The 27,609-nt window shown below is 41.3% G+C and overlaps 1 protein-coding gene and 1 long non-coding RNA gene across 3 annotated transcripts; one reads left to right on the forward strand and one right to left on the reverse strand.

The window, feature by feature from the left end:
• Window positions 1-3,985: 3,985 nt before the first annotated feature.
• On the forward strand, window positions 3,986-26,528 carry LOC139628269 (aggrecan core protein-like). 2 transcript variants are annotated; one of them, XM_071489781.1, is made up of 20 exons: window positions 3,986-4,329; window positions 8,873-8,967; window positions 9,120-9,211; window positions 10,369-10,660; window positions 11,978-12,152; window positions 12,833-12,960; window positions 13,081-13,374; window positions 14,702-15,004; window positions 15,145-15,319; window positions 15,408-15,535; window positions 15,788-16,081; window positions 16,186-16,284; window positions 16,385-18,094; window positions 18,395-18,472; window positions 19,456-19,569; window positions 21,182-21,340; window positions 21,446-21,528; window positions 22,339-22,483; window positions 23,085-23,267; window positions 23,396-26,528. In XM_071489781.1, the coding sequence occupies exons 2-20, from the start codon at window positions 8,880-8,882 to the stop codon at window positions 23,461-23,463; spliced, it is 4,608 nt and encodes a 1,535-aa protein (XP_071345882.1). In that variant the 5' UTR covers window positions 3,986-4,329; window positions 8,873-8,879; the 3' UTR covers window positions 23,464-26,528. The 2 variants fall into 2 exon arrangements, with proteins under 2 accessions (XP_071345882.1, XP_071345883.1); XM_071489782.1 differs by lacking the exon at window positions 19,456-19,569.
• On the reverse strand, window positions 12,116-14,366 carry LOC139628270 (uncharacterized). The gene is made up of 3 exons (XR_011692732.1): window positions 13,933-14,366; window positions 13,072-13,286; window positions 12,116-12,246 (listed from the first exon to the last, which is right to left on the reverse strand). It is a non-coding gene; the product is annotated as an uncharacterized lncRNA (long non-coding RNA).
• Window positions 26,529-27,609: the final 1,081 nt, after the last annotated feature.

Here is a 27,609-nt window from a genome sequence, read left to right on the forward strand (position 1 = left end):
ACAAATAAAAACCAAAAGAACAAAAACAAAACAAATCAGAAACAAAACAAACCCCCCCCCCCAAAAAAAACAAAACACCTACACTAACACCTCTCAAGCTCACTGGTTAACTGGTTAAGTATTCCCTCTCTTTTAGCTCTGTGTTTGGTCTCAACCAGCTCCTGAGGAAAATATCTGTCTCTTTTGCAGCTAAATACTTAGTATACTATGTTCACCAGCTGCTCTCTAACTGTGTTTGTCTGGTAGCTGCTGAGCAGGTATTGGACGTTGTTTTCTTTTTTATTTTTTGAGCTAACAAGAAATGCAGCTCTCATGGTTACGAGTTTCTGATGTAGGAGTTTGTTCTTGAACATTGTGTTGCTGATGTGTAGTCACACCTCCCTCTATGTAGATTCAGTTTGTGGGTGGTTAATCACAGATGTGTCTCATCAAGCAATCATGTTTTAACCTCATCTGTATATAAATTGTGTGATTTCCTACTGTTTCTTATGCTGATTATGGCTTACAGCTGAAACGCATTTGTTGATTGCCCCATGTTACATTATAAGACTATTCAAATGTGAGTGCTGGCAATTTTAGAGCTGTTTCTCTGAAAACATCTGCCTCCTGAGGCCAGAAACGTCTGAGAGCAGTGAGAGTGAACCAGAACAGTGAAGTTGTGTCTGAACAGATAAACAATGAGCAGAAACTCAGTATATGTGAAGCCAAAAGGAGCTGCAGGTTCAGCTAATAATGAGTGATCCCTTTCACACCGTTTTCATATAGTCATTTAATGAACAGATGCGTTGGTATCAATCATCCTGTCAAACTATTATTGTAACTATTGCACTAATAAACTACTGTAGCTAGTCCTGTAATCTGACTTTAGACTGTGTCTCTGCTAATTCACAGTTAAATACATTGATATAAACAGCAAATGCTTGTGTTCATACAATCAATAAAACCATACACTGATTTCTAAAAAGAAAACGTGGTAACAAAACCACCTCGCTCAGGTCAGCAAAAGCAAACAACGACCTTCAGTCTTTATCACCGTCGTCCCTGTGCTGCCGCTGTCAGACAGCAGCCCTGTTCAGAAAGCGGCCTTTGCTGTGAAAGGAGCTTATGAATAAAGTTAAATGTCTGCAGATCCCCGAGGATTCAACTGAAACTCTATCATCAATCCATCACTGCTGTAGGTCACTTCAGCACCAACTGTGTGGATCAGCACTGTCACAGAGAACTACAGACCCAGAGACAAATATAATCTGTCCCCAGGAGCTACAGACACATGAATAACCTACAGTTTACTGTTAATGCCACTGCAACAGTTCAAAACAGTGGTGTTTTGTTGACAGCTTTCTGAGGTGGGGCTGGAGTAAAAATTTCTTCAGTTAGTTGAACAATTTAGTCATTTCCTCCGACCCTGCGTCCAGTATAAATAGCCCGTGCTGTAGGTACACCTTGTCCCAAATCCTCTGAACAAATATCCTAGACATGGAAAAATCTAAACATTGCAGAGGAAATATGACACAATTGCTGACACAATTACACCACAGAAACAGTGAGCACAGTCTGAGTCTCTCCCCTCCCCTTTGAAGCCTGGTCCAGGTAGTTCAGTTACTCTGCTCTATTCAGATTTAAATCCAGAGAGAGCAAGTCCAACCCTGAACCGCTCAAATTTAACATTCTCCCCATTCCTGTATCCGGTCAGCCTGTCATCATGTGTTCATGTGGAGACAGAGTGAGAGGAGACCTCACAGCGGAGTCAGAGAGCATTAATATAAGCTGACTGAAACCTCCCTGGTGATTTCAGTTTCACTAAAAAAGGTTGAGGAGGAGAGAAAATGTGCAACATCACAGCATTCACACCTAAGTGGAATATGTGCTGCTGCACTTGGAAATACAGCATAACTGTCATTATATCCCACTTAAACTCAGTCTAGACTCCCATTATAAGATAAGTGGGGTTCATTTGTATCAGTAGTAGCTGCATTTTTAGGCGTGTGAATACTCTCTAATTGCACATGTTGCTGTTTCCTGCCTATTGAGTGCTCAGTGGGACCTGGCTGAAAGAGCAGCTTTGTCTCCAGGTCAGATTTTTTTTTCTTCTTTGAGTGAAAGCAAGTGGGTGGAGAGCAGTTAATGGGGCGAGGTGTGATACTCTCAAATGTTTAAGGAGCTCTTTAAAGAGACCAAAGCTGATGATGGACAAAATAAATACTATACAGGGCAATAAATTCATTAAAAATTTACTACTGAACCAAGACAGTATAAAATTGCAGCCCTTATAAGACTCCTTAGTCCCTAATTTAGTTTTATCCATCCATTAATTAAGTCCGAGGTCAGGTCATGGTGACAGCAGCAGGTTAGTCCAAGCTCCTCCATTTTCCAGCTCCTGGAAGATGAGAGATGAGAGATATAATCTCTCCATCGTGGTCTGGGTCTGCTACTAATTCAACAGGTCTGAAAAACCTCCAGAGGGAGGATCCTGATCAGATGCCTGAGCCACCACCACCCACCTTTTGTGGTGATGGAGCAGCAGCTCTACTTTGCTCCTTACATTGTCTCTAAGGCTGACCCCAGCCCGGGAAGCTCACTTCGGGCGCTTGTATCCACAATCTCATTCTTGCGTTCACTAACCAAAGCCCATGACACAGGTGAGGTTTGGAATAAAGATCAGCTGGTAAATAGAGAGCTTTGACTTCCTGCTCAGCTCCCTCTTCACCACAACAGTCTGACACAGCGCCCTGCACTACACTGACACTGCACCAATCCACCTGTCAGTCTCACGCTCCATTTCACCTTCACCTGTGAACCAGACCCTGAGATACTTCGACTCCTTCACTTGGGGCAGAAACTCACTCACCAATGTGGAGCGACAGCCTCAGACCTGGAGGTGCTGGCTCTCCTTCCAGCTGCTGTATGTGGTCCCAGTGATGCTGAGGGTCGTGGTCTGATGAAGACAACGGAACCACATCATCTGCAAAGAGCAGAGAAGAAATCCTGAGGTCCCCACCTGGACACTGCATCTTGATTCAGTTTTATTATTTTGTTTTCTGTATGAAACCAGATAATAGAAATAAAACAGATGGTGGCTGTGAGGTAAACAAAAGAAAAAATCTAAACTAATAAATACAAAATGAGTTAGCAATATATAAAGAAAGTAAATGACAATTAGAAACACATAAAATGATCAGAACCAAATCATCAGATATTTATTGTATAAAAAAAGTAAAAATAATAAAAAAATAAAGAACAGAAAACATTTGACATAACTACTAAGGCATCATATATTAAATATGATGACAGTTTCTTTTTAAAGCTTCAGAAATATCTGTTCCATGTTGGTTTTGAAAAGAGAGGATGAAGATTTTCAAACTGTCTGATATTATGAGAAAGAATCTGAGATGCTGAACCATTAAAGTCTGGTTATATAAAGACCAAACTGACTGAGGATCATTACCTCATTTCTACCAAGTGGACAGGACAACACACACACCCTCCACCCCTTTTTCCTCCCACACCCCATCATATGAGTCAAGAGTGCCAGATACACCCAGGTGCATTTCCTCCAAAATAAAAGCTTAATATTTGATCTTTTTGAAAAGGAGTACAAGAAAAGAAAATTAAAGGATCCCACACAAATTCCATCACTTGAACTCACTTTAACAACACATCAGGAAAAACTCTCACAGGTAAACAGCTCTGTACATATAAATTCTTGGACCTCATTCACTAAGTGAAGGATTTTTTTCTTTTCAAGTCAAGAGTCTTTGATCCTATGTACCTGCCACTAAGACTTGATGTTGTGCAAAAATATTTCAACCTGAAAGTAAGTACACAAACTTACAGATCACACAACTGTGTGAGTCAACACAGATGCATTTTCATTTCTTAATTTTATAATCACAGTACCTGGGTTTTTGGGTGAAAGTTTCCAGTTGAGCTTAAAACTTCCTCAACAGCTCCTCCTGTTCTTCTGGTTTAACATCATCTGATTGCAGCATTAAAATGTATTTAATCCACTACACCGTGATTAACTGAACCACCTCCAGGGCAGAGAAATGTTTGAAGGCTCAGCCTGCTTTTATTTTGAAAGCAGTAATGAGAGCTCCTCATACTTCCTTGTGAGCAGCTTGACTGTGGTATTCCCCTCAGAGGTTTGACACCCAGACCTGGTCCCAGTCCTCTGCACACAGCCGAGCATCCTGAGCCCTGTGTTCCTGTTCCTGCTTCTTCTGCTCACTGGGACTTTTAAACTCACGGCCTGGACACCTGGAGCTCCACCGACCCAACAATACACCACAGAGGAAGAGTTCAACAGGTGTGAAGGTATTTCTGCAGCAGGTGAGAAATATTCTGTTTTTTGTTTTGTCAGATTTGATGAAGTATTGTGGCTCTGCTGCCTTCAGGTGATACTGCACCTCACCACACCGGCATTATACTAATTAATATTGGTAACACATCCTCATCTACTCTAACCCACATCTCTATCATATTATTTATTGTCGTTATGTATATGTTGAAAACGAAATTAGTTTAAGATGAGTTTAAACTCTACTATTCGTCCCTGAATCTACCTGGATTAATATTCCATCTCGTCTTTTTTTTTTTTTGGTCCTTGTCATAAATGTATTTTCTGCAGATACAAACTTAAAAAAAACTGGACTTTTTAGTTTAAACAATTAATATTTCAGTGTAATTTCTGTACCTGAAAAGGGCCAAAATATAACAAAGGTCATTGGAATAACAAAACAAAAATAAATTAGCAATAATAAAAATTATATTTAACTAAAACTTGATGATTTACTTGATAATAGACAAACAATGTGCCAAAATGATCCTCTAAACATGATGTCATAGTTGATGGTTTGGTCTCCATGAGCCATAAAGTGCCACTAAGTATGAGAAAGTCGATGTCAGTCTTTATTGATTATTACAGACTCTTTTACTATGTTTTGAAGCAGATTAAAAAACAGCTATAAACTGTAACTACAACAGGTAAGAAATATCGCTACAGAAGTATTACAGTTAAATGGCTGTGTTTAAAAAATGTTTAAACCTGATTGGACTCATAAGACATGCATCTCATGTGGACGTTCAGGTGGGGATTAAAGCCCTGTCATGGCCTGCGACTCCTCCCATCATGTGTCCTGCTTGAATGTGAGCAGTGTTGAGATGTGATGGAAAGGCACGACGCTGGAGCACACGCCTTGCTGTTTACACAGGGCCCCGGTGTCGTCAGAGCTGCCATAATACAGACTTCAGGGGGAACAGATCAGGTCTTATGGGCCCCCACTCTCTGTGGGAGTGGACCTCACCACAGCGGCTGAATGAGAGCAGTGTGGAGCTGGCCACCAGCACGGCTCACACACAGCTCAGCTGCCACTGAACTGTCACTTAGTGCTGAGGAGGCACTCCCTCCACATTTTAAACACTTTTCAAAGTGTTTAAAGAAAGTTAAGTCCTTCTCTGACTGCAGGGTTGTGTCCTGAAAAGCTGTACAGTCAGCAGAGGAATGTGGGTAAACTCTGACATCCAGTCAGAGATCATGTAATTATAACCAGTTCAAGTCAGATTTATTGTCCTTGTTCATTCATGTTAAAATATAATCAATTAAATGCTGATCCTCTGAGAGGAAAAGCAAACTCTGACCCAAAAACAAGACAGTAAAACAGACACAAATCTTGCAGTGGTGGTCAAAGTATTGAGATCTTTAAGTTAAAGTAAAAGTAGAAATACCACAGTAAACTCTATTATTCTGATGCATGTTAAGTCCCACATTCAAAATTTAAAAGGAAATGTACAGAAAAATGTGCTTAAAATATCAAAGTTAAAAGTACTCATTAAAGAAAATACCCTCATACATATGCATTAACATGTAGGCAGCATTTGAATGTTATATGTTAAACGAAATGACTGAAAAACGAGCCCACAGGTCGTCTGTCAGCTGGTTATTATGACCCATAGTTAGGTTCTGTTGCTAGGCGACATTTAATGCCTGTGATGTAGTAAGAGAAAAGTGTGGAGACGTAGTTTATAGAGCGACAAAGTCCACGTCAGCAGGAGGTCAGGGTGGATGGATGAATATGACACAGGAGCGGTGTTCGATTCCCATGTGGAAGCAGCAGTTTATGTTGTTTAGAGACATTCTGCGGCACATAGGCATGTACGTTGTGAATTTCTGCTAAAAGTAAGACACTGTTGCTTTTACTAAGGTCCAAGTTCCTGCTACAAGAGGGAGAAGGAAACACTCTCAGACATTTTGATGCAGCTGACTTGAGTTTTGAGCCCAGAGAAGCCCGTCATCTCCTTCTAACTGCTTCACATCATATAAAGTTTATCATCAGCCACAGAAATTGTGTAAACTTTGCCAAAAAAAGCATGAACTCTGGTGAGAAAGTGTGTTGGATTACTGCAGCTCAGAGCAGGTTTACAGGGGCTTGTTGAATCTGTGGTGGGTGCCGGGGCTGCATCCCCACCACCTGTCCACACTGAGCTGTTTGCCAGAGTCCTCTGTGCTTTCAGGGTTGTTGTTTTGTAGGGGTCAGGTTGATGTGGTGGAAGTGAAACCTTTTGTTCTATGCCTCAAGGCCATGGAAACTTATTTTCTGCAACTGCTCCTCCTGTGCAACAAGGTCCTTCATGAAGACACAAAGTTTTGCTCAAATTCGAAAACTTTTGGTTGTTTCACAAGATTTTTATATTTCGTGTTTTTTCTGTGCTCTTCTCACTTCTTTTGAACTCGGTCTTATGAGCTCGACTGGAAATGGAAATTCACACTGATGTATTTTGGCTTTTCTTTGAGACCATTTGCATAAACATTTATTTAAATGCATTTAAATGACCAGTGTGTTAAGTTTTCATTAGTGGGTTATCATCTTAAACTATAAGAATGGTTCTGTTTTCATTAGCTTAGTATGAGCTCTTCATATCTACATAGGGAGTGGGCCCTCAGCCCACCATGTGTCTACAGTAGCCCAGAATAGACAAACCAAACACTGGTTCTTTTACATTACCTGAAGGCCCCTGTAGGTTCTCCTGCATGTTTGGAGAGGGAGAGTGAGGGCGGGGGTATTCAGCTGCAATCTGCAACCTCACCACTAGATGTCACTAAATCCCACACACTGGTCTTAAAAGCACGAAGACTGAAAATAAAAAAATATGTCTTCAGTGTGTATCATTTGTCTTTTCTTGTTTATTTAACTGAATTTCGGTCTGATAAAACATTTCAAACATGTTCATCAAAAAAACATTATAAAATGAAAACAGCCTAATGGTGTTTATACCAATATTAAAAAATCTACAGGATTCAGCAAAACCAGTAGGTGACAGAATATGTGTTATTAAAGGACCAAATTCATTTACAATTAAGGTCGTCAAAGTGAGTGTGAGTGCATACTTTGACTTAGCACTAATAAAAAAATAAAGTCTCATAAATTTGTTGTTACATTTTCTATTTTTTATGCATTGAACAAATGTTTTTTTGAGCAACAACATTTTCGGGACCTCAAATAGAAAAATACGATATTATTATATATACTATATACAAATTACATGTAAATGTCCTGCATCTAATTTTGTTATTATTTTATTTGAGTTATTTTGAGATTTTGAGATTGAAATGTCATATATGAACATTTGACATTCAGGGTTTGTTTTCATGCATAAAAGACAGGCATCAAGTGTGGACATGTACACATGGATATGAACAAATATACAAGCTGAATTTGGGAGAAGTCTCAGTCTCTCACTGTAAAAGGATGGAGGAACAGGAACTGTTACTCAGATTTAAGAACAGCAAACATTTACTTTTGAAAGAACTGGAGCTCCTTCCCAGAGGAAAATTTTACTGCTCAAAGCTTCTACAGCTCAGGAGACAAAACTGTGATTCTCATTTCAGTCTCCCTTTAGTTTCATATGTTGTTTCTCATATTTTTCTCCTGAAATTCACTTGGAGAAATAAGTGAGACACGATATCTTGAGACGTAGGGGAGATACCCTGCTGAACTGGATTCAGTGTTTTTAATGGCTCCTTCCTGTGAGAAAGTGAGTTAGAGAGTTAGAAACGTTACAATGATGTGTGCTTGTGTGTTAGTAAATGTGGCTGCTGTGCAACTTTTGTGGAAGCAAACTTGAACAATGTCTTTCTCGGAGTGTTTGAGAATGTTAAAGTGGCCTTGAAATTCTTTCCCCTGGATTATTCAAGGAGGTATTAACTGGCCCTATGCCTTCTCTCTGAATGAGTCTCTGATCTCTGGATTGTATCCTTTTTAAACAAGTCTGTATTCAGCCTCTTTTAAAGAAACTTGGCCTTGATACAACACTCCCTCACGATTACAGACACATTTCTAAGTTATGCTTTGTCGGACAAATTTACTTCCGTCAATAAAACCATCTTGCTGAATAGACTAAAGCACTGGGTTGGCAGAGACCTCAGATGGTTTTCTTCATATCTAACAGAAAGACCTGTCAAGATGACCATTGATGATACTGTCTCATCTCATATGTTCTGTGGGGTTCCACAGGGCTCCATCCTTGGTCCCATTTGGTTCAGCTTGTACATGCTTCTCTTTGGTCATATTATTCACCACTTCAAGGTGGCTGCCTACTGTAATTATGCAGATGACACCAAAATGTTCATATTTGGCAGAAAGTTCCAGTCAGTCATTGGCCAAGGAGCAGGTTTGCAGGTCCTGGAAATCTTCTGGAAGAGTCTGAACATGGTACAGAGCTTGGATTTGCTGTAAGACCGACAGGAAAATAGAATATCTTAGATGACATTTTAATGGAGATCCACTGATTCTTGATGTTCGGTGTGATGATGTTACATAACGTTTGATAATCGTATTTACTTGTATTTTGCTCATTTTCCTTGGTTGATTTTCAGGTAAAATATGATCAGGTGGACTGTGCTGCTGTGTGTGAGTCTGAACGTCATCTCAGCATCATTTGACTACATGTATGAGGAGCACTCCTTCATGGGTAAGATCTCTGACCTTGCGATGCATCTTATGATTTCATGAGTATGAATTAGACCTGCAGAACTGGAGTATCCACTAAGTTTTTGGTCAGGGGGATTGTTTGGTATCTGTCGTCATCTTTCTTCCTATTTCGTGTGTTTCTCTCTTTCACAGACCCGGAGGATGTGCTGAGTGTGAGCATTCCTCTGGAGGGGCCACAGCGCCCTCCACTGGGAGAGACCATGTTACTACCGTGTTACTTTGAGGTGTGTGATTCTGAGCTTTTGCCAACTGTTACTTTGTTTATTTGAATACCAGTATACAGTATATTCTACTGTATATTCCAGATAGTATTTCTACTGAGGATTTCATCCTATGGCCACACATATTCTAAAGGTTTACTTATCAGTTTATATTAACAATGAAACAAATGTGAAGAGGTAGCCTGCAATTAGAAATCCACAAACAATTATCACCTTACTCTGCAAATCTATGAAGCTGTGTAGCCTCTTTTAGCTCATAGTTTTGGTTTTACAGTAAATTTACCGTATGGTTCAGTCTCAATGTTTTCATTGCATCATTTTTAAAAGCAGGAGGCTGCAGTTTTCAGTAAACAAGCTCTAATAAAAACCACTGTCCACTACCTGCCCAGCCCCAAACAGCAGACAGACACAGTTACAGAGTAGAAAGTGGAACATTTAGCAGCTAATGAGCTGGATATTCCCACCAGGAGTTGATAGAGACCAAAACAGAGCTAAAAGGAGTGTGAATATTGGACCTACATTCATCAAGTACACAGACACATTGCTTCAAAATGATGCTAATTTTGCATCATTTTGCTGTGGGTTTGTCAGCTTGTTTTGGCATCTTTCTGCCCCCTAGTGTCCAAAAGAGGATTAATGCAGTTTTAAAGGATGGATGCATAGATGGAATTAAACAAAGTAAAGGATTAAACCCCAAAGAGTCAGTTCAGCTAAATCAAAAAAAGATTTTCTTGGTACATGTAAGGCATCTTGGACTGATGTGGCAAGTTTATGAAATGGCTCTAGTGCCATCCCAGAACATTGGAGCTGAAAAAAACCAACAGTATTCTGGGTAATTCACAGACCTTGATGCCTGTTGTCTTCTTTGGAAGCTATTTTTGTATTATCAAGTGCATAAAATTAGTTTATTGGCATTTAAATTCTGAAATGGTGATGCAGTGTTAGGTGCCACATCACATACATGAAGCATCGGTAAGAAGCATCAGGTTTTTGGCATGTAGGGATATATTCATGTTCTAATGTAGTTACAAAGGTCATGGTTGTGTACAGAGGGTGTGTATAAGTTATATCATTACCTTTAATTATCTTCAGATTGCTGTGTTTATATTATGTCAACCCAGGAAATAATTTGTTGGTGAATGTTGTTGTTTCCCATGAAGGACCACACTGTCCCAGACCCAGGAGCCCCCACCATCGCCCCCCTCTCTCATCGCATCAAATGGAGCCTCGTCACAAAAGAAAAAGTCACGACCATCCTTGTGGCCCTGGAAGGACGAGTGCTCATCACCGAGAGCTACCTGGACAGGGTTCATCTGGTGGGCTACCCCGGGACCCCAACAGACGCCAGCATCAAGATATCTGAGCTCCGATCCAGTGACTCAGGAGTGTATCGCTGTGAGGTCCAGCATGGCATCGAGGACAACCACGACCTCGTCCATGTGCAGGTTCAAGGTGCGCAAATGAGCTGTCACAGAAGTGTCACATAAAGTCAGTGAGGCAACTGTGGTGGATGCAACAGATATGAATATGCAGGAAATCATCTGGATTATAATATAACACACTGCTGCTCTCTAATAGGCTGCAGAAATACATGCAAGCAATTTAGTAACTTAGACAACTTCAAAGTGATCCTGCAAAATTTGTTGGTCTTCTATCTAAAAGTGGCAGTAAAGACACGTGATGAACAGAAATGACCAAATAACTCAGGGGTCATGTGTCACATGAGATTTTGATCAATTTATTCCTTTAAAATATTCTCAGACAGGATTCAAGTAAAATAATGATAGAAACTCAATTGCAATCACCATGATCAAGAACTGGGCAGAGCACACAAATATCCCAGGGGCCTCAAAAGCCCCAAGTTCACAGCACATCATCTACATTTGATTAATCTGATTAATCAAAAAGTTGAAGAACATTTGTACCAATGACGTACATTATCATCTATGTTGGGTCCATCCTTCATCATGTGGCACTGGTCTTTTAGAGGGACCTTAAATGTTCCTTTTTATTGGGCTTGTTTGTTTTAAAGTTGTGTTTTAACAAATTGCTTTAATTTCTTTCTGTGAATTGTCATAAACACACAGAAAACCTCGAGAAAGGCCATTTTATTCCATCACAGTAAGGCTGTAAGGTCACAATGAACAATTATTTTCATTATCAACATGTCTGACAATTATTTTGGAAAATAGGGAAAAATGTCCATCAGTATATCCTGAAGCCCAGTTTAACATCTTGTAATTGTTTTATTTTTTCTGACCAACAGTCAAAAACTAAAAGATGTTGACGTTTCTGTCACTGACAACTTGGGAAATGAACAAATGTTCACATTTAAGAAACTGGTACCACTGAATTTTTGTTGTTTTCTTTTGCTTAAAATGACTTAAATATATATCTGATTATCAAAATAGTTGCCAGTTAAGTTTCTGTGAAGCAACAATTAATCATTTAATCTTTTCAGCTCTCGAGTGCTGTTTGGCCTCTGTCTGTGAATTAATGAAGTCATGTACAGTGAAGATCTAAACAAAAAAGATTTTGCTCCAGGGCCCCTCAGGAGGTGAATCTGGCCATGACCATGATGGTCTGTCACTATTGTTTGTTGTATACAAATACATGACGAATATATGACGAATTTTCTGTTATTAAGATAAATTTGGAGGATTGGTCAACCTTTGTAGGGGCTTCTGAGTGTTTTTTTGTTTTTGTTTTGTGGTACTGACCATTAAGACATCTTCACTTTTAAACTGAAGCGCTTGTTGATCCCTCCAGGTATTGTGTTCCACTACCGGGCCATCATGGGTCGCTACAGTTTGACCTTTGAGAAAGCGAATGCAGCATGTGCCGAGAACAGCGCGGTCATGGCTTCACCCGAACAGCTGCAAGCGGCCTACGATGATGGTTTCCACCAGTGCGACGCTGGCTGGCTCTCTGACCAGACAGTCAGGTCGGTTTGTTGTGTGATGGGCATCCACCCTCTACTACCCCTGATTAACACAGTGGGCAGAGGAACTACTTGACTCCCACACATGAAAATTCATCTGTCAATGAAAGTGAAAAACACAGTATACTTTATACTTTATATAGCAAATACCTAAAATACTGGATATTAAAACAGCAATTGTATTTATTGCATATCACTGTTTTTCAAATACACTTAAGCAAGGTTATATTTTTTTCTGATAATGTTAGAGGACCAATTTCACACGTTTTAAATGTTTTCGTGCAACATCATATTATTGCCAAACACTTTCCAAATCATGTTATTTGCTCAATGAAGCCCTTGTTTTCCATTGATTTAAGGACAGTTAAAGTTAAAGTTAAAGTCCTGCATTCTGCAAGTTTTTGTCAGAAAAATGTACTTAAAATATTGAAAGTAAAAGTACTCATACAAAAAAAATACTTCTTTGGTTGTACTGTATTACACATTACATCTATACTGGATATTATAAATAGCAGTTTAAAGTTGTGGCACAGCAGCAATTGTCAGATGTCAGTGTGTGATATTATGTCAACCCAGGAAACAAGAACACCAGTGTTTGCAAATTCATATTCCAGTTTTGATACTGAAGACATACAGTGTTTTTCATACTGAAGGTACCAAAGCTTGTTCTCATTTAACCAAAGGTACCCAATCCATGACCCCCGTGTGAACTGCTATGGCGACAAAGAGGAGCTGCCTGGGGTCAGGACGTATGGAGTGAGAGACCTCAATGAGACTTACGATGTCTACTGCTTTGCTGAGAAGATGACAGGTACTCTGTGATGAACTCTGCAGTGTCTCTGTGTGTGGTTTGTTGTGACAGTTTTCTAAAATTACCCTGTTTTGTTCTTTAATCACTTTATTTCTAACAAACCTCTCTTACCTGATACAGGCAGGGTTTTCTACACTGCCTCTGCAGAAAAGTTCAGCTTCTCTGAGGCTGTGGAGGCGTGCTCTAAGAAGGGAGCTCAGCTGGCCACCACAGGTCAGCTCTACCTGGCCTGGCAGGGCGGGATGGATGTCTGTAACGCTGGCTGGCTGGGAGACAGGAGTGTCCGCTATCCCATCAACATCCGTCGGCCGCAGTGTGGAGGCGGTCTGTTGGGGGTGCGAACAGTTTACGTCCACACAAACCAGACAGGATATCCATTCCCTGAATCCCGCTATGATTGTTTCTGCTACACAGGTAAGCCATCATTTAGGTAAAGATATTTCCACCAGTTAGAAATGCTCATCCCAAATGACTGGCCATTTATTTTAAAAGGCTACACAGTTAGATTTAGCAGAAAAGACAGGATTTCTCAGAGACAACAGGAGACTTAATGCACATTCATACACAAACATGAACTCTGCATCTTAATAAGTCAACAGTACCGAATGGAAGGATGGAAGATGGAAGGAGCTGAGAATGCAAACATCTATCAGCAGAGAAATAGTGAGAAGTGCAACTGTAAGTGAAAACGACTGGATGTTATTAATCAGATGGTAGATAAGTCAATAATAAATGAGCCACTGATAGTAATGCATGAATGAAGCAGTTAATCAGCTAATGCCTAATTTAAAATAATGCTCTATTTACAAGCTGACACATGCAAATAAAAAGCTCATTTCATGTTATCCCCCAGTCCCCCATGTTGCCACAGGGGCCACTTTAAACCTGCTCTATGATGAATATAATTACTATATAAAGTATAATGTCAAAATGATTGCTCATTGTGACCAATATATAGAATTACCAGCAAACCTGTAGTTTCTCTCAGCGCCAAGGACACTTTTAGCATCTGCAGCTCATTGTTTTGGTTTTTCGGGGTTCAGTGAACTTCAGTGGCTTCCTCAGTCACCAGATCTGGATCCAGTACAACACCTCTGAGATGTGGTAGAATGTGCAGCTGATAAATCTGCAAGAAATTATGTGATGCAATCATGTCAACATGGAGCAGAATCTCACAGGACAGTTTCCAGCATCTGGTAGAATCCATGACATGAAGAACTAAGGCTGTTTGAGAGCAAAGAGAGGAACTACCCACTGTTAGTATGGTGTTCCTAATAAAGTTCTCAGCCAGGAGACTGGTGGAGATCAGAAACACAGCTAAAAGGAGAGTAAATATTGGACTTAATCTTCATTTAAAACACAGCTTTAAGTGAATGTTATTGTTGCTGGATTCTACATGATTGGAGGGCCAGGTTTCTTAGAAACTCATAATAATAATAATAATAATAATAATAATATTATATTGTATATAGAAACTTATTATTGGATGGGACTTTTAGGATACCCTGAAGTAACTAAAAATGCTGTTAGCAAATGTGATTGGATTTTGCTATATTGTAGAAAATATAAATTTTAATAATTTCAGAAAGTAGAATTTGAAATTTTAGGTGTCTGTTGTCAATATCATAAGTGCAGTGTCTCTGAAAAACTAATGAGAAGAAAGAAACTTATGAACTAACATAGCTACAGGTACAACAAAGTTTTAGCATTTTCATATCTCTCCATCCTCCATCACATTCAGAGTCCTCTGATGAGGAAGGTTCAGGCATCATAGAAGAAGGAAGTGGCACACTCAGTGTTACTACGGTGACACAGAGCCCAGAGGTGTTCTTCAGGAGGACGACAACAGAGAGTGAGGCGATCGGAGAGGTGGAGACTCAGCAACCCACTGTGGTGGACTTCACCTTCACAGATAGCCCCACTGAGCTGCCGCTGCCTCAGCCGCCCAGCGCCACAGAGATCATCACCGACCTGATACAGTCAGTCACTGCTCAACCTGACGTAGGCAGGGATCCCACCAAAGGCCTTGTGATGCCTCCAACTGGTCAGTTATGGAACTGCTGATGCATGTAATGATAACTGTAGCATCACATAGAAAGTCCAGTGAATATCGCTAATAACAATCTTCCTAACAAGCAAAAAATGGTTTTACCACATAAGATTTCCTTTTGGTTCTCTATGCAGGTGTGGTCTTCCATTACCACTCAGGTTCTGCTCACTATGCGTTCACCTTCGTTGAGGCTCAGCTGGCCTGCCAGAGTATCGGAGCCTCCATCGCCACACCACAGCAGCTGCAGGCAGCATATGAGGGTGGATATCACCAGTGCGATGCAGGATGGTTACTGGACCAGACTGTAAGGTGAATCTCAAATATATTTTTCAGAGGAGGTAAAGAGATTCCTGTCCTGAACAAGATATAATAGCTCATCAAATTTGTTATTTTCTAGGTATCCCATTGTTTTCCCTCGGGATAAGTGTGCAGGAGACCTGGGAGATCATCCTGGAGTTCGGTCTTATGGTTTGAGGCCAGCAGATGAGAGATATGATGTGTACTGCTACATTGATGGACTCAAAGGTATAATATACGTTGTTTTGCTTGAAAACCATAAAACCATCAAATCTACCATAAAAGCCCAGAGATTTATTTTAACCTAACCCTAACCCTAACCCTAACCCTAACCTAATTTTATGATGCACAAGATGATCTGATGATTCACTGTGAACAGGTTTAGCAGCATCATCCCCCTTTTTATACTATCGTGTACAGACACTATAATCATGATCATCTTTCTTTTTCACTAACATCTCTTCCCCATCTGCTCCTCAGGTGAGGTTTTCCATGTGGGATCCGCTGAAGGTTTCACCTACGATGAGGCTGTTTCTAGCTGTCAGGAGCAGAACACCGTGTTGGCCTCCACTGGAGAGCTCTACGCAGCCTGGAAAATGGGGTTCGACAAGTGCCGTGCCGGCTGGCTAGTGGACCGTAGTGTCCGTTATCCCATCAACAACCCTCGTGCTGAGTGTGGAGCAGGAAAATTGGGAGTGCACACCGTTTACGTTGACCCCAACCAGACAAGCTACCCTGACTCTAACGCCAGATTTGATGCATACTGTTTCAGAGGTAAGCACTTAACTGTCGCTATCTAACAGGCTAATTCTTAATTTAATATTATTATTTATTAATGTAATTCATTAACCATTTTCTCTTCTGTTAAATTCCTGCAGCTGACTTTCTACTCATTGCAAATGAAACTGGACTGAACATCACAGATATCCAGGAGGCCCTCCTAAACCTGACATCAATTACTGATTTATTGAGGCCTGGTAAGCTCTAATTAAATCATCAACACTTACTACTTTACTGTCCAGATTTACCTTTTGTTTCCTAGGTCCTTGACACTTTTTCTTTCACATCTCTTTTTAGCTGTTCCCTCTATCGCCCCTCCAATCCCTGTGGAGACATCAGGCTCTGGTTCAGGCTCAGCAGACTTCAGTTCGGGTTCAGGGTCTGTGGTTGATAGTGCTTCAGGGGGTCATTCTGGAGACTTGTCCGGCTCTGGAGACATCTCTGGTTCTGGAGACCAGGTTACCTCTGGAGACCTGTCTGGCTCTGGAGACGTCTCTGGTTCTGGAGACCCGGTTACCTCTGGAGATCTGTCTGGCTCTGGAGACGTCTCTGGTTCTGGAGACCAGGTTACCTCTGGAGATCAATCTGCTTCCGGTGACCTGTCTGTTTCTGGAGACCTGTCTGGCTCTGGAGACCTCTCTGGTTCTGGAGACCAGGTTATCTCTGGAGACTTGTCTGGCTCTGGAGACCTATCTGGTTCTGGAGACCAGGTTACCTCTGGAGATCAATCTGCTTCCGGAGACCTGTCTGGTTCTGGAGACCTGGCTGGCAGTGTGAGTGCTGAGCTGGCCAGTGGAGATTTGGGTCTTAGTAGTGCAGATGCTTCTGGATCAGGTCTAAGTGGAGAAGAATCTGGCTTCACTGTTGTTTTCTCAGGCATTGACAGCATTACCTCTGCAGAGGGTTCAGTTTCAGGAGGACTCCAAGAAGCTGGAGAGGGGAGCACAGGCATCCTTATCTTCGATTCATCAGAAGCAGGCTCTGGAGTGCTCAGTGGTAGTGGGGACCAGTCTGGATATGGCTCTGGATCTGGATTCAGCTCTGGAGAGAGTGGACAGTTCTCTGGTATGCCATCTGGTTTCCTCACCAGCCAGGACTTTTCTGGGTTCAGTGGTTTCCCATCAGGATTCTCCTCTGGAAGTGCCAGTGGAGAGTCAAGAGATGTTTCAGGAAGTGGAGACCCACAGATCTTACTGATTGATGATGAACTGATTGATGAATCTACTCCTACAACCCACAAAGAGCATGAGCTTGGTGGAGGCCTACTGGTGTTCAGCGGCTCTGGAGACATCTCAGGATCTGGGATTCTCAGCGGTGATCTCAGTGGCTCAGCTTCAGGGAGTGGCTCAGAGTTCGGCTCAGGGTTCTTCTCAGGTGTGACCTTCGTGGGGTCAGGGTTCACTGAGCTTACGGTGTCATCCTCTGGAGAGCAGGAGGCCTCTGGGTTTTTACTCTACAGCTCTGGACAGGGAAGTGGTGGACATATGTCTGGATTTGGAATCTCAAGTTTCATCTCTGGGTCTGGGTCAGGAATGTTTGGATCAGGAATGTCTGGATCTGAGTCCTCTACAAGCGGAGAAGAAGGCAGCGTTACATACTTGAGCGGGGATTTCATTACAGATGTATCCGGAGACACCATGCTGTCTATGGAGCTTGGACAGGGGTCAGTGGAATACAGTGGGGATGGAAGCAGTAGCAGCAGTGGCTTCTACTCTGGCAGTGGAGACGACTACTCATCCACAGCCAGCGCCTTTTCTTCAGGAGCTTCCTCTGGATACCTGCCGCAGGTGGTGCTGCCCTCTACGTCCAATGAATGGGCACTTACAGAGAGCACGACAGGAACAGAGGAGGCCCTTAGTGGGGCTGACCTGTCACAGACTGCTCATGATGTCTATGTGACCCATAGCCCTGCACTTGCCCCTGCAGGACTGTCTGCTCCCCCTACTGCAGCTACACCAGCCACTGTGCAGACACCAGGCATTGTGGGAAAAACTGAGTCAGTGGAAGGTATGGCCAATAAATGTGAATATTTCTAGTTTTCTATGAGTCTTTGGGTTTCGGACAGTTGGTCGGAAATAAAAATCAATTTGAAAATGTCAACTTGGGCTGTGTGAAACTGTGATGGACATGTTTCACAGTCTATAGTCCACATGAGGGTGCATTCATGTACTGCACAATGCCATTTTTAAACACAGATGATTAAATTCCAAAGTCACAACTGCTCCACCAACAGTTCAGATGAAGACTGATGAAAAGTTGTCGCTCATGGAGGGAACCACGTTTAAATCATTTTACCTGTTTTTCTAGGCGCCTTTAACCCATGTGATCCCAACCCCTGTGGAGCTGCTTCATGCACAGTAGAGGATGGAGCTGCCTTCTGTCATGGTGAGTCCCACAATGGTGATACATGCATTTTTAAAGAATCTTTTCCTTTCTTTCTGTGAACACTACTGAATTGTGTGATGATTTGGTTTAACAGACTGCACCAGTAACATTTCTCTGTATGTCTTTATATTTGAACATTTTGCATGGTCTATATTGTTGGACTGCGTTCTGTTTATTAATCAGCTTGTCACCCGAAGTTAGATTTTCACACATACATTTAACTGATTGTGATTATATTCGCTGTTTATGAATCAGCCTTACCAAAAATCTTGTTTTCTCTCCCTGCTGTTTTGTCCTGATGTGTTTTGCATCTTATTTTGTGTTCCTCTGATTTCCTTTTTTTGCATTTTGTCTATGTCTGGCTATGGGTCCCTCTGTGTTTGTGTGGCAGATTCGAATCTTAAGGTGTTTGTCAAATATGTCTCGGCTCTGCTGTGAGGTTGTACAGCCTCTGTGTCACGTGTTTATCACAACTGTCTTCAGCCTTTATGTTGTTTTTGGTCTGCTGTGCCAATGCCGCCTCCGCTCTGCTGTGTGCATGCTAAACCTTGGGCAACATATGTGCTGTCTGGCAACATATGCTTCCTGCTGGAATTTAAATACTGATCATCTGCTGCAAAGAATCACAGATTCAAACATAAACTTCCTGCAGATATTTCTATTATTTGTTAATCTTTGCAAAGATAAACACATATTTGGTTTATGTTTAATCCTACATGATCATAATTTTCTAACCTGAAAGACCTCAAATAATAACATTTACCAAAAACACAGGAACATAGATGATGCTTCAGTGTGCAGTAAGTCTAATCTGGATCAGATGTTGCAGCAGGTTCAGTATTACTCACTAACTCCTCAATCCTGAGGTCTGATAGTCTTGCTATCACACTTGAACCCCCTCACTTTGCTGGCCAACCTCCCACCTCCCTTTCTCCCCCACCCCCACGCTGAAACAGTAGTGTCACCCGCCCCCTTTTTTGCAGAGGTAGATGTGTGCCATTCCAACCCGTGTGCCAATGGAGCCACCTGTGTGGAGAGTGCAGACTCTTACAAATGCTTATGCCTGCCCAGCTACGGAGGGGAACGCTGTGAGATCGGTACGAGATCAGCTTCAGCTAATAAATACTAACAAAAGCCTCTCAAAAACAACTGAAGGGAGAGAGATGCTAAACGTCACCAGCAGATAGCATCATCACTCACTGTGGCTCTGTAAAAATACAGAGTGATGAGGAGTCCTGGTGGCCCAGCAGTTGAAGATGCACAGCGTGGACCTGGGCTACCCAGGGCAAAAGACCATAAAAGTATGGATCAATTCACCCAAATCACAAAAAAGACATATTACATTTATCATGAGTGCCATAAAGTCATGCAGTTGCTGTTCAGTGCTTCACTGCTCAAACGTTGAACAGGTGACCCGTTGTTAAACGCCTTTTTTGAGCAGTGATGGTCCAGTCATAGCTAAGCTACCACAATGGGATGGCAGATCTGTCAAGTTTGGAGTCTTCCCAGGATGCCAAGTGATGTTCATGGAGCAATACTTTTGTGGGATTTCAGGTAACATTAAAGGCATTGTTAGCCCAGTTCAGGACAGTTCATAGTGCAGTAAGCCAGTGAAGCGCTGGAGACTCCCTACCTTTGAAGAAGTTGTGAAGTCTGATTGTCTGTACATTCCTTGATTATTTATATTCATTTGATTTGTAAGGGTCCACAGGTAAAAAACCCCCAAAAACCCAAAAGGGTTTTTCATAAAAGTATTCCAAGTTATGAATATTGTCATGAGAAGTCTATTGCAGACGATCATGTGACTATTCGTATTACCACTATCTTTCACATTTCAACCATTTTCTCTCTTTTCTCTCCCTCCCACTACCTGACAGTGGGAATGCTTGTTTTCTTTACCTTACTGGCTACATTAAAAAGCTAGTTAGTTGACCTTGAGTTAAAATCATTTTGTCCTACAGATATATAGATTGAAGTTCAAAGATCAGGAATGAACATCTGTGCTCATGTCTGTGGATTATCCTGAGTGTTTCTAGACGTTGGGAAAGGCGTGTTGACACCTCAAAGAACAAATGAAGCCAAAACTGTATGGCTAAATATTAGTTGGGGTAAGTGGAAAAATATGTTTTTTATGTAATTTGGGTGAACTGGCCCTTTAATTCAAATCATCAAAGTGAGGCAAAAGTATGAAGGAAGCCTTTGAATGTTATACCATAGGAAAAAAATGGAAATTCACAATTATGTCACTGTTGGGCATGGCCCTCCCAACTAAAGTGAATGATTATGTGTAATTTTCCATTCTGTATTGGGACGTTTGTTTTGTGCGTCAGGATGGAAACACTATCCATCGTCAGATTTATGCCCTGTGCCAGAGTGACTGCGGGCAGCGCAGTGGGAAAACACGTTCCTCTTTGACTCACAAAACAAGTGCTGAAAATGTAAAACTGAAACACTACATGGGTTGTGAAGAGTATCAAGCACTGCAGCTGCTCCTAAACACAAACACCCAAAGGAATGAGAGGAGGAATGAAATTATCATCAGATGCTGTGCTTTAGGTGTGGATGAGGATTGATGTTAAACCTTATCTGAGTCTCACAGCCATAAAAACTGAAAAAGGAGTATACGTGGCTGAGCATGCATTCAGAATGCTGTACATTGAATGAAGTGACATGTTTCACAATGTTCCCTCCTCGGTGTTGCGGCTGCAGACAAGCAGCAGTGTGAAGACGGTTGGACTAAGTTTCAGGGGAACTGCTACCTGCACTTCTCTGACAGAGAGATGTGGCTGGATGCTGAGAGTCGCTGCCGGGACCTGAACGCCCACCTGGTCAGCATCATCACCCCAGAGGAGCAAGATTTTGTCAATTGTGAGTGCTCAACACAGTGTTTTTGTTTCCATGGAGATGGGGACAGAGAGGGAATGAAAAATAAAGCCCTAATTGACAACATTGTCAACACTTTTTCTAACACAGCAAACGCACAGGACTACCAGTGGATTGGTCTCAATGACAAGACAGTAGAAAACGACTTCCGCTGGACAGATGGCACTCCACTGGTGAGTGAGCACACTACACTGGTGTGTAACCCATGTATTAGTCAGGGCTTAGTATGCCTGCAGGCACGCAGCTGGCCAACAACATCGTTAGACATTGATATTTGGTTGAATGTGGGTTGTGACATGAGGTGACCAAAATTCAGTGTCGTATAAAATAGTGAGATGTTATCAACTAACAACCCTTCAGATATGTTTTGTGGCCCTTTTTAGGGGTCCAGGGCCTTAGGTTAGGAACCACTGAAGTACTGTATTGTAGCATTACATGACATATGTTGTCTAGTGTTGTGTGTTTCTCCCAGTTACTAAACACAAAAACACCAAAAACAAAAACTTTCCCCCTAGACCACTGTTATAAAACTGGCATTACAAACAATCTAACCTAATACAGACTCTGCTTTAATCACATTGAAAGTTGTTTACTGATTTGCATTTAACTTTGAACCAGATAAACACAGTTCAATATACATGGAAAGTTATTTTTGATTTTGGAAAGGTGTCTGTGCTCATCTCTGTCAACTGAGGCAGAGTGAAAATTTCCATTTGCATTTGTGATAAGAGGTTGTCTGAGTAGGTGAAATGAAAATGCAATGTCACACCAAAGCCAGCACCAAAATAGCACCGCACCGCTTGATCTGTTTAAACACAACCCCACCCACCTCAACACAAGTGGGTGTATTTAAAGGCACAAATTAACCAAACAGGTGCAAAAAATAAAATAAAAAAATGAAATCACTATCAGGTGTTTGGATGAAAACAGCACTGCTTTTACCTTGTTGTAAAGTATGTTTTGTATTTCCTTCTCTTCTTCAGCAATTTGAGAACTGGAGGCCAAACCAGCCAGATAATTACTTCAACTCAGGTGAAGACTGTGTGGTGATGATCTGGCACGAGAACGGCCAGTGGAACGATGTGCCCTGCAACTACCACCTGCCGTTCACCTGCAAGAAAGGCCCAGGTACAGACTGACGGTTCAGGCGACAGATCTGGTTCTGATCGTCTTTTCAAAAGGCTTTGAAACTGTCTGAACTGCGACAGAACAGCATCAAGATAAAGCGACAGATGACAGCCCTGACACATCATAACCTTATTAAGTTATGTCACACTGTATGTGTTCGCAAACAATTGAGCGTGGGTATTAAACATATTGCCATGCAAACAGAAAACCCAATGAAATGGTACCCCACCCACCAGATTAGACTGAACGTAGCGTGAACCTGGCCCGACTTGAATCCTGGGTCATGTCTCGGTTACTAGGCACTGAATGGACATGTGAAGATGTGTAGCAGGTAGCATATTGGTTTATCAAAGCTTATGTGTAAAACAGCTGCCTTCTGCTGCTGTTGGTAACAGGGTAAAACCAAAACAGTGAGCTGAAAGAGGCTAAAAAGCCCCATAGATAATTCTTTTTGGTTTTACAAAGCCATTTGGTTCATATAAAAGATATTGATTAATGCAGGTTTAAAAACTGCACTAATCAGCACAACAAACATCAATCCAGTAGGTGTTGGCTGTTGTTGGCAGTTCTGACCTCTTGTAACCTCTGGTTCTGTCTCTAGTGTCTTGCGGCGCCCCCCCAGAGGTTGAGAATGCTCACATGTTTGGAAACAGGAGGGAGGAGTACCCTGTCAACTCCATCATCCGGTATCAGTGCAACCCAGGATTTACACAGCGCCACCCACCAGTGGTTCGCTGCAAAGCAGACGGACAGTGGGAGAAACCCCAGGTGGAGTGTACTGACGGTGAGTGCGCTCTCCATGAACACCCTGTTGTCTCGGGACTAGTTTGTCGAGAAAGTTCACAGGTAGGTGAGCACAGGTGTTATTTTCTAACACTAACTCACGCCTCTTGTGTTTTTCCTTCGCTGCAGTGAAAGCCAGAAAAAGAATACAGTGGAGGGGCAGCAGGAGTCCAGCCGCTGGTGGCAAGCTTCACTGAGGAGGAAAAAGAGGAATTGATTATTTCAAAAGAACATTTACACCACAAGAAAATCCATTTTCCATTTTAGTGAAGATGATTTGAAGGGTTAAATTGCTGGAAAGCCCACATCAAGGGTGCTACATCATGGTAATGTGATTTATGCCTGTTCTATCCCCTGCCCCTGATAATATATTTTAATTAGATACACTAATTTTATTGCTCTGAGTTTATTTTCATCATGTGTATTGTAATATAATTTTGTTTGGTGAAATCATTGCTGGGATACTTTGTTCTGTTTCACTGTCTGGTTCATTGTAGTCTGCTGTAGTTCTGTATCACAGAGATGGATGATGGTGGATGTTGGCAGGTTAGGATTTGCCGCAGAACTCGTTAATGATGTGAGTTACCATAAAGGTTTCTGCCTGTTAGCATAGCTCATTGAAATTTCAGTTTGAGAAAAAAATATGCAGGGGGAGATACTGCTCAAGGGGAATTATTGTTTTATTTTTGAAAGTTCACATCAATCATCCGAGTTCCCCCATGGTTTCTGTCCTTCCTGCTGGTTTTTACGCTCAGCGTAGTTGACGCTATCAGGGCTCGTTTTTCTTTCTTTAAAGAAGCACCTTGCTGCCACTTGGTTCTGTGATACAGCATGAAAAACAACTTCCAAGTAATGAGGCCATCCAACATGGTAGAACTTGTAAAACCACATTTTAATGTAGCTCAGAGGTGAAAGTGTAATCACATTAGAGAGCTGTTAAGTATATGAACAAAAGGAGATAAATATCTCAGTATAAATGGATGAATTTTTGCAAAAAGATCAATTTAAAGAGCCCTCTATGCAAAAATACATTGTGCAACAGGGACTGTTGCTCGCTACACATGGCTGTATTTAAACTGAGCCATTTGAGCATCTGGATTGGTAAGATGGTAAGATGTTCTGTTCCACCACATCGGAAATCAATGTTTATTTTGTGGTTTTGTATTTAGACACAGCGAAAAGTCAGCTGTCATAAGCAGGGGAGACATGATACTTTTTAAAATGAGGATAATGGTGCATCAGATGAGCAACCAGAAGAAGTACAAAGCCGTATTTACAGTCCAAGTTTATTTATTTTATGTATGAAAAGGATGTTTCGTTTCTAATCAGGTTTGAACCCAAAGTTTGTAATTTTAGTTAATGAAAGTGGATGTTAAAAATCCGAACACATAAGGCCTATAGGCTTATTGGAAAGTTCTCCACATTTAACCTGCCAAATGGAATAGTTCTGGGAAATACATTAATTCACCCTCTTACCAAGAGTTAAATGAGAGGTTTAATGTCACTCTCACGTCTGAACGCAAAAAACATGAAGCTACAACCAGGACGTGATTAATGCTAGCTTAGCATTAAGACTGGAAGCAGGGGAAAAGAGCTAGTATTGCTCTGTTCAAAGGCAAAAACATCTGCCTACCAGTACTTATCAAGTTCACTAATTATATGATGTTTGTACAGGTCTCCAGGAAGTGACAGTCAGGCTAGCTGTTCCCTTGCTTCCAGTGCTAAGCTAACTGCTAAGCTAGCTGCCAGCTGTAGCTTCATAATTAATGGACAGACATGAGAGTGGTAATGATCTTCTCATCTAACTCTCTGCAAGAAAGCAGATAAATGTATTTCACAAGACATTTGTAAAATGTGCATTTTAGATCCATTAACCTAAAGATACATCTCATCTTGATAAGGATTTACACCTTTATAGGATTAGTGTTTATTGAATGATTTCACATCTATAAATCAGTTTTATTGGACATTTTATCTGGTCAAAGACAATATTCAAACTAAACTAAGAGGAAGTGAGGAAGCAAACAAACCCAGCGAATTATAAAGTCTGCAAAAGTTTATTGTAATATACGGTGATTTACAGCAGAGACTTGTGTCAATGTGAAGACACACACTTTTATTTATTGATTCCACACAGTGACACAGAGTCTCTCTGCTGCACTGAGCCAGTCATTGTTATGAAAGAGAGATTCAGGAGTGTATGAGACTACAGCAGCGCCTGCCGCACACAGCCAGGGTGAGTAAAGCTCTACTAGCTTCATGTTTCATATTTAATCTGCAGAAGGTCACGAGATACAGTTTGTCATGATTGAGTCTTTTGTTTGTCTTTAGTCACGATCATCTTCCACGAGACTGTGCAGTGCATAGTGTTCATGTGGAGCAAGTGTCAGTATAATGAACCTGTTATCTGTTTCATTTGTGTAACCTCAGAGGAAATGACCTCACTGTAAACACTACAGTGTGAACTGCTTGTTTGCTTGTTTTTTTTCCAACTTTGACTGCTTTCATTTGTGCACTTGTTTTGTGTAATTGTTGCTGTGTGTGGGGGCTGTGCCTCCTTCAAACACACGGTCACCTGCTGAATGATAAACCAAAGACCAAGAATTCAACTTCCACGCGGTACATGTGTCTGCTTGGGCCCCTTTTATTCACTAATTTAAAGGATGAGGCCGGTGATATTCTACATTTCTCTTGTTAATCTCATGAAAAGACTAAAACCAAGTATTGTGTGTGCATCCAAAGCCTGGTATATATTATTCCTCTGAGCCATAGAGCTCCATTGTTGTCCATAAACACACAAACTGAAAACTGTCCTGCTGTCCCAAATACTCACAAGGGCACCAAACGTGTATCAATCCACAGCTGAAAATAGTCCCCAACAAATGCACTATTTCCTCCTGTTTGTTTGATAGAAACTACACTGGTCAGCTGTTTCTTTAGGAAAACGCTGAACCTTTTTAAAAGTGAAACCGTCCATTTGTGACCAATTTAGTAAAGACCAATAGAGTACTGACAGTTGGACATGAATGCACTGGTGGTTTAGGTCTTTTCAGGTGATTTTTGACACTAATAAAGACTCCAGTCTTGTCCTTTAAATGCACAAACAATTGATTGACATGTTGATTTGAAAAACACCACAGCAGACAAAGCAGTGGTGTATGAATACAGACAAAAACACTGGTTCTTTGCATGGGGTAGATAAAAAGGAGGAACTGATATATAAAACAGATAATAAACAGATAAATAAACATATATTTGCCTCGTCCTTGTATGACGCTGTCTTTTGATTTTGTCTTGTTTAATGTTTTATGGCTCCAAAGTGCTGCAGAATGAACCCACATGAGGCCCATGTCTGAACGCTTGTTCTCTGAAAACACATCAATCAGTGCCAAATAAAAACACTTTGGTTCTTACGTCCTGTGATGAATTCAGCTTTCTGTCATGATTGTATGGCTCACACCTCCGTTCAAACACACACAGAACTACCTGAAGATGTGAACTTCACACATGTGGAACTTGCGTAATTAACACACTGCAAAGATCAGTCAGTCCTCCATCATTCCCGGAGGGTCGCCGCCCAGATATTCCAGGTACAGACAACAAACACGTCTTTTACCTTCACGTCTTGAGTCTCAGTGAGCTCAGTGTTTCTGTGGCAGCAGCTGAGGTAAACAGATACAGCACTGACTCACAGCAATAATAAAATTACGGTAAATTTGTATTTGCCAAACAGGGTGGGTTGCACATGGCGTCAGTGTTGCCTTGTGACTGAATAGGGTCCTTTTAAGGATCCTCTGCACCCCACCTATCACACACCGATGCACCTCCCTGCCTTCGCTCTCCAGATGAATCGTTCCTGTCTGCCCTGAGGGTAGTTTGCACTTGTTAATTAGTAGAAAACAGAAAGTGTTTGTAACTATTGCTGAGTTCTTCTTGCTATGAACAGACTATAACCACTTGAGGTTACAGCAAAAAAGACAGTTTTTGCTGTTTGAAGTTTGAACCTCAACAAGGATTCATGATAACAAACTAAGTCTTGTAATCACATGCACAGATGTACAGAGGAAGGCTGCTGGATTATTAGGAATCTAAAAATAATGAAGAATCAACTGTCTATATCTGACAATTTTAAAGTTTTACAATTTGAGAAAAAAGCTGATCTGCTATGTTTCTGAGAGTTAGATGAGAAGATCAATATCACTTAATGATATATCATGAAGCAACAGCCAGAAGCTGAGCAGCTTAGCACAGAAACTGGAAACAGGGGGACTCAGGTGGATTGAACCGCTGGAGAGTAACATGTCTATTTGTTTTTATCCAGCTCTCTGGAATAAAGTGAGTAA

The sequence above is a fragment of the Trachinotus anak genome, unplaced genomic scaffold, assembly GCF_046630095.1.
Source record: "Trachinotus anak isolate AG129_WGS33_773 ecotype Australia unplaced genomic scaffold, CSIRO_AGI_Tana_v1 ptg000011l, whole genome shotgun sequence".
NCBI lineage: Eukaryota > Metazoa > Chordata > Actinopteri > Carangiformes > Carangidae > Trachinotus > Trachinotus anak.